Raw genomic sequence first — 15,658 nt, 5'->3', positions numbered from 1 at the left:
CTTGATTTTCTCCCTTATTTTGACTAATTCGTTCTTCTTATATCCTTTTTCTATAAATCTGTTTATTATGACATTGGATTGGGCCTCATAATCTTTCTGGTCACTACAATTTCTGTATATCCTTAATAGTTGCCCCTTCGATATGTTATAAATCCACTGTGGGTGGTGGCAACTGCTGGTTGGGATATATCAGTTCTTGTCGGTAGCTTTGAAGAATGTCCTAGTGTTGATATGTCCATTATTTTTGTATATTTGCAAATGAAGGTAATCAATACTCTGTTGCCTGTTGCCCAATTGGTTATACCATAAATATTCTGGTTGATTTCATCAAAGAAGGTTTGTAATTCATACAAATACATAGCGTGCCAAGGAAGAATATTAAGTTGTATAGACAATACATAAATGATATTGTCTATACAACTTAATATTCTTCCTTGGCAAGCTATGTATTTGTTTCTCATCCCAATGGTTCAGGAACAAGTTAGCCACACTGGGGGCATACTTTGCCCCCCATGGAAACCCTTTTGTTTGGGTATAATATTCCCCTTTGTGCCAAAAGTAATTATGGTTCATGGCTAATTTCAAACCTTCTAGAATGTATTTAATTCTTACCTCCTTCAGGTCAGTTTGCTTGTATAGGGCCCACTCAACACTGCTTAGGCCATCCTCCTGCACAATGTTTGTGTACAATGAATTGAGATCAATTGTTACTAGGATTTCATCTTCATTTACTTCTAAATTTCTCAGTTCGGCAATTAATTGTTTACTGTCTTTCAGATAAGATTTTTCTTCTCCACCAGCAGTTGTAAATATCCATCAATATAGGCTCCCATTCTTGAAAAAAAGTGAATCTATGCCCCTTATTATTGGCCTTCCTGGTGGATTTTTTTGATCTTTATGTATTTTGGGGACATAATAGATTATTAGAGTTTTTGCTACATCTGGTGTCAAAAACCTAGCTTCCTTCTTGGTCAAAATCCCCTTTTCTTCCCCATGCCTTACATATGACTTACATTTTTTCTCATATCCAACTTTTGGATTCCCCCTCAATTTCTTTTAGGTGTTTAGTATACTTAGAAGTTTCTTCATTTCCATTTCGTAATCCTTTTTGTTTAATATTACTAGCCCTCCACCTTTATCTGCCGGACATATAATTATATCTTTCTTCTTTTCAATCTCTTATGGTGCTCCAGACTTTCTTTTTATTAGCTTTCTTCACGTTACGTTTCCTAATATCATCTTCTACCATTTTCTTAAAAACAAGTAAGCTTTCATTGTGTTGCATTTTAGGATTAAAAATAGAGTTATTTCTCATACTGGAATGTTTAACCTGAGATGGATGCTTTTTTTTTCTGGATGGTGACTTCAGATAGTAAAAAACCCAGAAGAGGATTCACGCTGTACTAAAGATAAATTGTCATTAATTATGATGAAAGAAGCAGCTGGCACTAGAGTCTGGATACAACAACTCAAATTACTAAAGTGCAAAAAGAGTGCAGCGCTAATAAGTACCAACCTATATCAAATATCAAAAATGTAATTAATTAAATGAATAAATAAATACAATTATTGATATACTTATTTAAATAAATAATCCCACTAAAGTGACATAAAAATAAATAAAAAGATCCTTCAAGGTGACATGAAATAAAAATCTTAGATAAATAAATTAAAACAATATCCAATAGTAGTGAAAAATCCCTGAAAAAATAAAAACTAAAGCAGACACCTACCAAAATGCATAAGTGAAAAATTCTTTGCTCTAATAACAAACAATCATATATTAAACAAGTGATACATTAATTAATCATTAATCAACAAAATTCTAATATATATATATATAAATAAATAAATGAATAAATAAAGTCAGAAACAAAGTGAGGTAGTTAATAGTGCACAAAAAGACCATGCAAGACAAGTTCCTGGCCAACACCCTTCAGACAAAAGTCTGAGGTTTTGTCTGTGGAAAATCTGATTGTGTGTAAGAGACTTTAGAGTATGGATAATAAACTTTAACCAGCACTTATTTTGTACTCCAAAGTTTAAACATTATGTAAACTATACGAAGAAAGGTTGCAAGCCTCACCTCCCCTGCTTTTGTTTTCTCACAAACATATATATCATACTCATTTTGAAGCTCTGGAGGATGATCGTTTACATCAATAACTCGGATATACACTTCTACCCCTGATACAAGGGCAAGGTTTTCTGCAAAAAAAAAAAAAATACAATGAATAGTTTTTTTATTATTAAATAAAAAATTCAAAATTTTTAGCTTTCATTGCAGTCACACTTTGAATGATAACTGCGTGTTCATGCAACACTGAATGCAAGCTATTTTTTTATATTTTTCTTTCCACAAATAGAGCTTTATTTTGGTAGTATTTGATCACCATTGGGTTTTTTGCTAAACAATCTAAAAAATACGAACATTTTTGAAAAAAAATATTTTTCTTAGTTTCTGTTATAAAATGTTGTTTTCTTCTTCACTGATGGGCACTGATGGGGCTGCACTAAGGGGCACTGATGAGGCAGCACTGATGGGCACTGATAGGGTTGATTATAATATGTATAATGGGCACTGATAGGCTGCACTGATATGCAGCACTGATGGGTACCTCTAGGCGGCACTGATATGCAGCACTGATGGGCACTAATAGAAGGCACTGATGGGCACTAATAAATGGTACTGATAGGCAGCACTGATGAGGAGGCACTGACAGTTATTACTGATGGGCACTGATTGGCATCTGGGGAAGGCAATGATAGGCATTACTGGTGGGCACTGTGTCATTTTAGTGGGCACTAATTGGCATTGTAGTGGGCACCTCTTAAGGGGGCTGTGCTGATAAGCAATGTGCTGATTATCAGCGCACACACCCCCTCTGGCAGGAGAGCCACCGATTGTCAGCGCGAACTGAAGAAAACCGATTACTGTCACTTTCTAGTTACCGCTGTGATCGGCGATAGGTCACAGCTGATAGCATGTTAAAGTGCCGGTGAGGTGCACATGAGCGGCTTATCCTGCTGGATGTCATTTGACGCCCAGTCAGGATAATGGAGCCATATTGCGGACGTCAATGGGGCAGGCGGGAATTGTTTAAAGTAACTCTGTCATTTATATAAAAGTGCAATCAAAGCCATACCTGCAATACTATCCCCCCATTAACTGCACCACCAACAATAGCACCTCCCCATTAACTGCCTCTAATCAAGAGGAATTATTACCAGAAATACTCTTCAGAAAAAACACTTCTGGGACTGTTGATTTCATGGTCCTACACTGTGTTCAGTGTTTCCTCCCACCTACCTCCACGTCACTATTGTATCTTGTAGCAACAAAGAAATCAGCAAGAAGAAACACTGAGTACAGGGGAGGACCACGAGATTGACACTCCCAGAAGTGTCAGCGTAAGATGATGTTAAGGATAAACGTTATTATATGTACCCCTAGAATGTAATTTAGTGTCTCTCATCTTTGCGGTTATGCCCTTTAACCTGCATTTCTTATACATCAACAACAATGTAATAGTGAAAAAAAAAAGTACTAAATATTCAACAAAACATCACTCACGTGCCTCAGTTGCTGTTATAGTACAATTATGCCATGGTTCAGTTTCCCTATCCAAAGGTTTACTTGTGATGATGGATCCATTGTTTGAATGAATTTCAAAAAATCTTGAATACTCATTTGGAAGAATTCCATACCTATTGAACATAAATATATCACTGTATATATTGGATGTTTTTCCCATGCCTGTTGCGCATGAAATTATAAAAAAAAAATGTACCTAATTATGTTGTTGGTGATGTCAGGGTCTTTTGCAGTCACCGTACCAACATATGAACCAACTGTAGCATTTTCAAGGATTTCCATATAATATTCTTTTCTGAGAAACACTGGAGGTTCATCAACATCTACAACATAAACCCTTATAGTGGCTGTATCATTTAATTCAGATTTGTATTTATTTTCTGCTCTTACTTGAATATGATATCTTCGGATTCCCCTTTCAAAATCCACAAGCTAAATTGAAAAATCATACAAAAAAGACATATTTTTGCAGTTTCTATCAATATTGATTTTAAAATAAAACAATACATTAATAAACAGTACTTTCAAGGTAAACATAATATAGGTTATCTCTAAGGCAGTGGACATCCACTATAAAACTACAGGCTAAAGCCTGTTTTTTTCCTTTCTAAGCTTATAGATAAAAAAGTTGTACATGGATACAATTTGAATGCAAAATAGGTATGAGCAAAACTGTAACTTCTTACTTAGTTGAAAATACTGTGAAAATCTGGATCTCTTGATGAAATATTGCCATTGGGCAAAATGCATTGGACTTAAGGGATAAGTTCACTGTTTTTAGGTTGAAAGATGTTTCAGCATCTGCACCCCACGTGCCTGATACCACTCCCCCAGCAAGTGGGGTATATTTATTATATAATTCATAGTTTGTAAATGTAGCACTAACCCCCGAAGGAGCTGCTGGTTAGATTGGGCTTACCATTACCTTCTTTTTCCTCACTTCACGTCTAGGGGTGTCCCTTGGTAGATGGCCCAGTAACTTGAGAGACTGACGACAGATCCAAAGGGATTTTATTTGCAAAAAATTTAGACAGTGAACAGTCTCTTAAAATGGGATCAGAAGGTTGGAAAGGAAGTTCAGGTACTCTTAGCCCTTGTACACATGGTCGGAGATTCCGACGGAATGTGTCCGATCGGACCTTATTGTCGGATAATCCGACTGTGTGTGGTCTCCATCGGACTGTTTTCCAACTTGTCTATAAAATTTTCCGACAACATGCTCCGATCGGACATACTCCGATCATGTGTAGCCTACTCCGACGGACAAAGTCCCACGCATGCTCAGAACAAATTCCTAGACCAAAGCTATTGGCTACTAGCCTGAACGTATTCCCGTCGTAACGAAATAACGTCATCACGTTATGTACAATTTTCTGACAACTTTGTCCAACTGTGTGTATGCAACAGTTTCGGACAAAATCCGTCGGACAAAATCCAACGGATTTGGTTGTCAGAATGTCCGACCGTGTGTACAGGGGCTTAGTGTCAAAGACAATTTTGAAGAACTTGCTTACTTTGACTGCATCCAGAGAATAGCCAGTCGCAACTGGATGTTCACTCAAGTTAGACAGTCACAAGGCCTAGCAGCCAACAAGATGCTTTACTCAGGAACAAGTCTCTGCCACAGACGTTGTTGTAGAACATACAAGGAAAAGTCTCTGCCACAGAGGTTGTTGTAGAACACTCGTGTGATACCTGGATCTTCCAGCCAGCTTGGCGATATCCACGAGACCGAATTCTCTTGGGTACTTTAGCTCCTCCAGGCTCTTGCTAAGAAACCAACCCATACGTAGCCTTCTTCTGAAGAGTCCTCCCCTGGATAGCGTGAAGTCTCTGGGTCTCTCCCAAACCGGAGACGGCACCCAAACACCTCAGAATCCTCCTTTAGTTTCCTTGCCTCGGGCTAGCCAGCCCTGAGACAAGATCAGGTGGATCCGCACACCAGGCCATAGCCTTCCTGGGAGCCGGTCAGGAGGACCAGGATCATGAAGTCAGTACATCCTTCTGGACCGGAACCCCGAACCACGTGACATCCGCATCTTAAATACCCTCTCCCAGAAAGCACAGCAAGATTGCCACTCCCACTGAGCGGGCTCCAAGAGAGAGTAACTTAAGCACCCAACCAGACCATAGTTCCATGCCCACCATAAGAGACAGTGCCCCCTGTGGTCAGGCTGAACATCTCATAGTCCGGTCAGACTGATGCTGAGGTCCAAATTTAGACAATTGTACCCAAACCAAACTGTAGTTTAACCTTAAACTGTGGTGTAACCTTAAATTTGAAAAACACATAGCGCATGCTCTTCAGGAGCCGGCGCTACATAAATGTACTTTCAGTAAATGTACTTGAAAAGAGAATTAAATTTGACCTTTGTAAAGGCAAACTAAAGGCAAGTTTAATTCAATTAAAAAAAGCTCTCTATTCATGTCCTCTTCATAGCAAAAAAAGTCCAATATTCATGTTCTGTTCATAGCTAAATAGTCCGGAATTCTATCATAATCAAATTTTGTAGTTTCAATCAGAAACCAGCTTTGCGTGTGCTGTTGGTTATTGCGCAAAACACAGACCAACTCAGCAGCACTCACTTATCTCTCACCCACACCCTGGTAAACAGCGGGAGAGCAAAGAAGATCACAAATTGCAGAACACTCTTGTTCCTAGACAGCAATCTCCTATTTTCTGCTGTTGATCCTAGGAGGGGTGAGGTGGTGTGCAGTGTGATAATGGAACAGCTGCTGAGAACCTCTCAATCGTCTGTTGAATAAAATTACTAAAGTTGATTACAGTGGAATGTTAGACTGTTTTGCTAAGAAATGAGCATTATAAGCTACTGTTCAAACTTGAATTATTGAGCTTTTCTTGAGCACAGGTAAACTTTAAGATGGCTAAGTGACCAGTACTCTTATCTTGCAGTTTTCAATCCTGGGCTCCATTTCCAGCTAAGAGACACTCTGTATTGTTTTTTTCTCACAAATGAATAGACTAAGCTGCTTTTCATAAATAATTTACATAAATCAAGTTCTATTTTTAATAAGTAATTTAATCTTGTTTGAGTTCAGACATTTTCAACATTTTGTTACAACAATAATATAATTACAAAAAGCAGACACTTACATACTGTACTTTGACTTATTTAGGTTAATTTGATCATGGGGAAGCTTCAGTAGGCTGATTAGATAATTCAATAAATTGCCTAATTGGATTTTAATGCAATATATCTTAATTGACATAAAAAGACTATTTAAGTGAAGTACTGCTAACTAAGGATATGCCGAACACCCCCCGGTTCGGTTCGCACCAGAACTTGCGAACAGGCAAAAAATTTGGATAACAGACATGAAAAATCAAAAGGCGTTTATGCACGTTATTGTCATAAAAGGTGTTTGGGGATCCAGGTCCTGCCCCAGAGGACATGTACCAATGCAAAAAAAAAAAGTTTTAAAAAAGCCCATTTTTTTCGGGAGCAGTAATTTTAATAATGATTAAAGTGTAACAATAAAAATGAAATATTCCTTTAAATATTGTAAATGGCGGGGTGTCTATAGTATACAGTGTACAGTGGCACAGTTTTCCCGCGTTTAGAACAATACCACAGCAAAATTACATTTCTAAAGGAAAAAAGTCAAAACTGTTCGGGTCTGGTATGAATATAAAGGGGAATCCTGAACTAAAAATTAACCGATTCAGCCCTGGAAGATTTTACCCCCTTCCTGACCAGAGCACTTTTTGCAATTCGGCACTGTGATGCTTTAACTGACAATTGTGCAGTCGTGCAATGTTGCACCCAAACAAAATTGATGTAGAGTTTTCTTTTGGTGGCATTTGATCACCTCTGCAGTTTTTATTTTTTGTGCTATAAACAAAAAAAAAGCAACGATTTTAAAAACAAAGCAATATTTTTTTTTTCAATTTGGACTTTGTGAATGTTATAGAGTCTACAAGCTGATCACATCTGATGTACTGAAGGCCTATCTCATTTCTTGAGACACTAACAAGCCAGAAAAGTACAAATACCCCCAAAATGACCCCAAGTAGACATCCCAAGGTATTTAGTAAGTCTTTTTTTTGAAGGTGTAATTTTTTCCCACAATTCTTTGCAAATGGAAGATTTGTGTTTTTTTTTTTTTTTTTTTTACAAAATTGTCATAGTAACAGGTTATTTCTCTCACACAGCATATGCATACTTTCAACTACACACCAAAACACATTTTGCTACTCCTCCTGAGTATGGCGATACCACAAGTACTTGAGACTTTTTCACAGCCTGGCCACATACAGAGGCCCAACATGCAAGGAGCACCATCAGGTGTTCTAGGGACATAAATTACACATATAATTTCATGATGACAGTATCACAGTTTTGAAGGCCCTGGAGCAACAGGAAAATGGAAACGCCCACAAAATGACCTTATTTTGGAAAGCAGACACCCCAACGTATAATCTATGAGGCATAATGAGTCTTTTGAACAGTTTATTTTTTCCCAGATGTTTTTGGAAAACATGGAATACAAATTAAAACACTTTTTTTCCCACTAAGTTGTCCATTTTTAAGATATTTTGAAACACGTAGCATGTACATAGAAAAAATGACACCCCAAAATACATTCTACTACTCCTCCAGAGTATGGCGATACCACATGTGTGAGACTTTTACACAGACTGACCACATACAGAGGACCCACCTTTGAAGTAGCACCTTCAGGCATTCTACAAGCATGAATTACACATCTAATTTCCTGACAACCTATCATTCATATTTCTAAGACATAGCATTTACATGCCAAAAATTACACTCCAAAATAAATTCTATTGAGGAAATGGTAAAAAAAAAAATGTATTACCTGTGGTTTTAGTAGTGTCCCCAGAGGGGAGAATTGGTCAAGGCAGGAGGCACCAGGCAGGGATGTGCTTAGCAACAAAAATAGTAATTATCCAGGCAGCAGGCAGGAATATTGTCTATAGTTAGCACAAGGATATCGTCAGCACAGCCAAAGCATTTGTCCAAAGAAAATGTCCAAGAAGAGACAGCCAGCACAGCCATAATATTGGTCTTGGTTCACCGTTACCTGCCTGCACTCATTATTGTACCACTCTCCAGCCCTTCATAAACATACTGCCTCTTGATACAGCTAATTATTTACATAGTCCAGGTAGCAGGCAGAAGTGTGGTCAGTTTATGTGGCAGGCAGAGAGCATGATGGCAGTAAGTCAGCAGCAAGGCTGAGGGCTGCAATCAGGTAAGACCTGTGCACAGGGGCGCAGGGGTAGAGTCTTCACCCACCCAAAGCTTTATGAAGCCTCTGGACTCCAGACCCTAATCCAGAAATTACAAAACCCGGAGACAACAAAAAATAGTTTTCTGCATCCGGAAAAACATATCTGGAGCCCCGGAAACGTAGGCAGAAACGTAGTTGATAAAACAGGCCAGGGTCAGTTCACGTGGAAGCAGTCCAAATGGTAGGCAGAGGCATAGTAAAAAAACAGACCAGGGTCATTTCAAGTGGAAGACAGTGGCATGGTTATTTGAGGAAGCATGGGAAATGGTCAACACAGATGATGAAAATGGGTAAATGGTTAAGAATATGGGCTAATATTTTAGGGATGTGTGATATAGTCTGAAGCATTCACCAATGCAAAGGCTGGGTTCGGAGAGACATTGGGGACAATGGTAGCTGGTACAGTATCTCTTCTTTTGCTGCATACTCGACATCTTTTTTGGTAGCTTCGGCCTGCTTCAGATGATGGAATGTTTTCTGGGAAGTGGAGCTCATGAAGTCGGCTAACAGCAACATAGTGAAGATTTTCTGGGGGGGGGGGGGTCTTTGATAGTAGATGGTAGGGATGTGGCAACTTCTTCAATTAATTTTAGGAAGTGGGCAGGGTTTTCCGTGGATTTGGTGTGAATTATGTAGGCATTATAAATTGCCAAAGTAATTAAATAGATTGCTACTTTCTTGTACCAGAAATGGGATCTCCTTATTGATAAATAGGGCTGAAGCATTTGGTCATTGAAATCCACCCCCCATGTAGAGATTGTAATTTGGTACACATGTTGGCTTTTCAATGGGACCTTGTCTTCTCTGAACTTCAATTGTAGTGTCATCATGGATGGTGGACATAATGTACACATTCCTGGTATCCTTCCACCTCAAGGCCAGCACTATGTTGCATCTCAAAGTTGCTCTTTCTCCCCTTCACAGTTTTTTGTTCACTATGGCTTGTGGGAAGCCCTTCCTATTCTTTCTGGAGGTTCCACAGGCCAGGGTTTCTGCGAGGTATAGGTGTTTGAAAAGGGACAGGCTGGGGTAGAAGTTAACCAGTTAGATGCTGTAAACTTTCTTCAGCAGTGGGTATGCCAAGTCCCATACAATTTTAACAGTTGTTTCCATGTAGGCCAGGCACTCAGGGGGCCGGAGCTGGGAATCTCTTCCTTCGTATATGTGTAATGCATACAGATATTCCGTGACTCTCTTGCAAAGCTTTTCAAATTTCACTCCATATTTGGCCCTTTTGCTAGGAATGTATTGCTTTATTCCTAGCTGGCCAAAAAGGGTATCAGGGACTCATTTACACATATATGCTGATCGGGAACATAGAGTTCTGCAAATTGTTGGGAAAGAAATGAATGAGTGGGCGAATTTTATATATCATCGTAATTTGGTTGATTGCTGGGAGGGCACTGGATGTTGTTGCTGAAATGAAGAAAGCGCATTATCATCTCGTATCGGGACCTGGACATTACGGAAGAATAAATGGGCATGTGGTGGATGGGGTTGTTGGACCAATAGGCATGTCCTTAATTTTTTTTGCAAGCCCAATGTTTATGGTGAGGCCCATAAACACTTTGAACTCCTCCAGAGTCAAATCCTTCCACTCAAACGGATGGGCGTATGATGATTGGGGGTTGTTGGCAATATGCTGCTGGGCATATAAATTGGTCTGGTCCTCGATGAATTTCAGCAAAGTGTTGGGCAAAAATAAATAAAAACAATCAATTTCAGTAAAATTTGGGGTATTGGCCTGCACACCTGGCTGTGGGTGAAAGGGGGAATTCTTCTGATCCTGAGTCAGAAAGTAGTCATGTTGGATTGGCAAGACCAGCTGGAAGATATGTAGGGGCCCTGGCTCTTGGGGGACGTGGAACTCCAGTGCTGGTAGTTGGGGTATTTGAAGTACCTGTGCTGGCATTTGGGTGTGATGCTGTGGCAGAGCTAGTACTTGGACTTGCCATTTCTTGTGGTCTTTCGCTGGTGGCAGTGCTGGTACTTGGCCTGGGCATTTCTTGTGATCTTTCATTGGTGGAAGCACTGGTAGTGGGCCTTTTGTTTTGTGGTCTATCGCTGGTGGCAGAGCTGGTATTGGGCCTGGGAATTTGATCCTGGGTTATATTGCTGGTGGCTCCCTGGTTTCCAGAGTGCTGTGCCCTTTTAGGAGGGATCCATTCTTCCTCTGATTCATTTGCTCATCCACTACTTTTGTTCAAATTCTGCATTTTTTTCACAATCAGAATTGACATTTGAATCTGATAAGAACTCCCCTTTGCTCTCAACAGTCAGGAAGAGGATCTGGACGTTTTTCTGATTGGCTGTGCAACGGGTGGCAGGTGACGGTTACTGATGGGCTGTGTGACAAGTGATAGACAGGTGGCAGGTGACGTTCACTGATAGTTGACAGGTGATGAGTGACAGGTGACGGTCACTGATGGGCGACAGGTGACGGTCACTGATGCTTGACACTGCTGGCAGTCTCTGATGGTGACTGGAACACTTTATGTGACTGATAGGTAACAGTTGAGGATCACGGATGGGTCACTGGTGATGGTCACTGATAGGTCAGGTGCACTGCTGATGGCAGTCTCTGATGATGACAGGTGCACTTTATGGGCACTGATGAGTGACAGGTGCACTTTGTGGGCACTGATCAGTGAAAGGTGCACTTTTATAAGTACTGATGGGCACTTATGTGGTGACCGTTGGGTGACAGCTGCAATGGGGGGGGGGGCAATGTGACAGGTTCTCTTTTTTGTGTGGTGTTGGTGCAGACACTGACACTACATAGATCGGTAACTCACTGCTCCTGGCTCTTCTCTTCTCACACTGGAAATGGTGTGTGAGGAGAGAAGAGCTGGTAACAGCTAGTAACTGGTCTATGTTTACATTTAGTGATCGGCTGTGAATGGATCACAGCCGATCATATGGTAAACAGCCTCTAGACATTGGCTGTTTACCCTTGTTGATGATGAGCAGTGTTCCTGCCACTGACATGACTGTACTGTGCGCTCCTGGTCTTAGGAGGGAAATACCATTTCTGATCGCCCATGATGTAATCGCGGCCGATCACGTGGTACACGCCGCCACCAACAATGCAGGGCTGTGTGCCCGCAATCGCGCGCGTGCCCTGTGTGAATGGGCTGCCATCATATGAGAGAATGAGAGCCGCACTGCTCCGACGTCATATGCCGGTGGGCGAGCATTTTTATTGTTTCACTTTAAGCATTATTAAAATCACTGCTTCCAAAAAACAGCTGTTTTTAAAACTTTTTTTTGCATTGATACATGTCAGCTGGGGCAGGACCCAGGTCCCAAAACACTTTTTATGGCAATACATTGTATATAAGCCTTTAGAATGAGCACTTTTGGTTTTTCATGTTGATGTCCCATAGACTTTAACGGTGTTCTGTATCTTTTCCAATTTGCCGCAAACACCGCATAATATTCACTGTTCAGCGAACAGGCGAAAACCCAATGTTCGAGTTGAACTTATGTTTGACTCGAACATTGGGCTTATCCCTACTGCTAACCTTCAATTTGAGCGTTTGTTTCATTTTCATCTGTTCTTTTTTTTTTTTTTTTTTTCCAATACACTATACTGCACATAGTCTACATAGCAGACAACACTTTTATTCAGACAAATACTGCATATTTTAGTCATAATTGAATCTTACAGAGAAAAACAAATTTGTCAAAGTTTGATTTCACACAGATGGCTCATGTGGATTGTGAGAATGTTCCCAAACACTGCTACATCTTTTGATCTGTTTTTTTTTTTTTTTTTTTTTTTATGTGACAATACATGAAATGGAAACTTTTGATTATTATGTTTAAAAGAGTCCAAAACAATATTGTGATCTCCTGCTGAAAGTTCCCATCCAGCACTGGGTTGCAGTAGGTATGGCTGTGTCAGTCACTGTTATTCGGGGGTAGGCGACCTCGGCCCTCCATCTGCGGTGAAACTACAAGTCCCATGAGAAATTGCAAGACCCTGACAATCACAGGCATGACTCCCAGAGGCACAGGCATGATGGTATTTGTAGTTTAATCACAGCTGGAGTGCTGATGTTGCCTATCCCTGCTGTAATGGGTAGTTTAAGGTAGTTTAACCACTTGACCATTAGCTGGCAATTACCCGGTCATGCAACGCTGTACATAAATGACGTTTATAAATAGAGCTTTCTTTTGGTGGTATTTAACCATTTGCCGACCAGCCACCGCTGCGGCAGAATTGCAGAATGCAGGGTTACGTTGCTCCTTAAGGTAGCCACTAGGGGCGCACACGCGCCCGCAGCTCACCCCCGGATGCGAGTGCCCAGCGGTCTCGATGACTTCCGGGCTCCCAAAATCACTCGTAACATAGCGAGAACCGGGATCTCTGTGTGTAAACTAGGTCCATAATGTCACAGTCCTGATAAAAATTGCAGATCACCGCAATTACTAGTAAAAAAATTAATAAATAATAATAAAAATGCTATAAATGTATCCCCTTTTTTGTAGAACTTTTGTGCAAACCAATCAATATACACTTATTGCGATTTCTATTACCAAAAATATGTAGAAGAATACATATCAGCCTAAACTGAGAAAAAGTGTGCTTTTTAAAAAAAAAATGTATTACCGTATTTTTCGGACTATAAGGCGCACGTAAAAGCCTAAATTTTCTCCCAAAAACGACCGTGCGCCTTATAGTCCGGTGCGCCTTATATATGACCTGTTGACATCGCTGGAGTTCTTTGTTAACAGTATCTGTCATCTTGACGTAAACCTTCGGACTATAAGGCGCACGTAAAAGCCTAAATTTTCTCCCAAAATCGACCGTGCGCCTTATAGTCCGATGCGCTTTATATATATGGAAATATCCATTTTATCAGCCGGTCGTTGCTAGTGCGCCTTATAATCCGGTGCGCCTTATAGTCCGATGCGCCTTATATATGGAAATATCCATTTTATCAGCCGGTCGTTGCTAGTGCGCCTTATAATCCGGTGCGCCTTATAGTCCGAAAAATACGGTATATCAAAAAGTACAAAATATTGTATTTTTTTCAAAATTGTCGCTAATTTTGTTGCAAAAAATTGCTGCAAAAAATAAAAACTGCAGAGATGATCAAATACCCCCAAAAGAAAGCTCTATTTGTGGTAAAAGAAGGACATTAATTTTGTTTGGGTACAATGTCTCACAATGTACTAGCTGTATGTGTACGGTTAGTGGACAGCAAGTGGTCGAGAGAAACTAACCAGCACCCAGATCATTTTGGCACTGTTTGAATGCAGTGGCCATAATCTTGTCTATTATTTTAATATTTTTAAATGAAAATTGGAGAACATGTTGGTAGGGTATTGGGCCTTGACTTAGAAACCAAGATCTTGCACTATGTATCAAAAATAGCATTGAATTATGTGTAGGTGCTCATAAAGTACACAGAGGTTCCACATCTCAACATTATTAACTGCTTGCCGACCAGAGCATGATGATATACAGCGGCACAATGGACATACGGGTATACCCTCTTCAAGAAGCGGCATTGTGGGTGCACTCGTGTCACCAGTGGGGCGTGTGCATGCCCGCCACATGCTCCATGACCATGCCCACAGGACCTGTGGACTTGATGTCCGTTGGTGTTCCACAATCATGTCACAGAGTGCCAGAACCGGGAGATGTTTATGTAAACAAGGCGTTTCCCCATTCTGCCTAGGGACAAGACAGATCTACTGATCCCAGTCATCGGGAGCAGTGATCAATGCAATCAATTTGCAATAATATTTGATCTGATAAGGAATGTTTCCAGTGTTCAATAATGTCTCATGAAATATACTTCTATTACTGCAAAGTATTTTCACAAGCAAGATGGCATTCATAATATTACATTGTATTTTATAGTCAGCAGCTAGACGGCAATATGGAGTTTAACAATATATAGATGGCCCATGTATGTGCACCATCAGTATATTTAAAAGTACTCAAAATAAGCATTTGACATATATTCCATTTACATCCTGAAAAGATCTTGCCATGAACAATATATCAAGGGAAATGTTTACTTCCCTTGTTGCAGTTCTTATCAATTATCACTAAGATGACTCCTGTTAGGAACATACACGTTGTAGGGGCAGTGACTACTTGCTGTAAGAGGACATGAATTCAGGTTTTAAGGGTCAACCCAATATTGATTAGTACCCAAGGTGGTATCAGCATAGTAGTGGGTTTACATGCAAACTGGCAAACATTTTTTAGAGAAACACTTACCTGGTTTAGTGTTACAATGCCCTCTTGTGTTATATTATCAGTAATTATATTAAACATGCTAAAATGACCTCCCCTTTCTTCAATAGAGTATGTGATTTCTGCATTCTTTCCAACATCAATGTCATCAGCCAAAACCACTCCAACAATTTCCCCAATGGAGGCTGATTCTATGATGGACAAGTCATATGATTCTGCAAAAATAAAATGCTTTAACATAAAACTAGATAACATAAATGTGTACAATTATATTATATTTTATCTATCTATCTATCTATCTATCTATCTATCTATCTATCTATCTATCTATCTATCTATCTACAGTATCTATCTATCTATTCCGTATAAACTATCACTACCTCGCAGCTCCTGATTTTACCAATAATGGTACTGATTGTTATGTCAAGAAGATCATGACAATCTATATAACTGATACCTAACTCGTTCACCTACATATGCATGTGTGGATGTGGATGGTACTGTACACAGAATTGTGAGTGGTTGTACGTTGTTGTTTTCTTCTGTTTCTACCCACTGGCTTTCTGTTG

At 39.9% G+C, this 15,658-nt stretch overlaps 1 protein-coding gene across 3 annotated transcripts in view; it reads right to left on the bottom strand.

The window, feature by feature from the left end:
* LOC143997028 (cadherin-19-like) overlaps positions 1 to 15,658 on the bottom strand; it is a 228,743-nt gene that overhangs the window by 70,799 nt on the left and 142,286 nt on the right. For all 3 annotated transcript variants that reach the window (XM_077492387.1, XM_077492386.1, XM_077492385.1), the window contains 4 exons: positions 15,114 to 15,304; positions 3,792 to 4,027; positions 3,575 to 3,708; positions 2,087 to 2,208 (listed from right to left, as the gene is read on the bottom strand). In XM_077492387.1, coding sequence (XP_077348513.1) covers positions 2,087 to 2,208; positions 3,575 to 3,708; positions 3,792 to 4,027; positions 15,114 to 15,304 — 683 coding nt within the window. The remainder of the gene's footprint in view (positions 1 to 2,086; positions 2,209 to 3,574; positions 3,709 to 3,791; positions 4,028 to 15,113; positions 15,305 to 15,658) is intronic.

This window comes from Lithobates pipiens, unplaced genomic scaffold, assembly GCF_037356315.1.
Source record: "Lithobates pipiens isolate NorthernLeopardFrog02 unplaced genomic scaffold, aLitPip1_a1.2 Scaffold_19, whole genome shotgun sequence".
NCBI lineage: Eukaryota > Metazoa > Chordata > Amphibia > Anura > Ranidae > Lithobates > Lithobates pipiens.
This window is presented reverse-complemented; position numbering and strand designations above follow the sequence as displayed.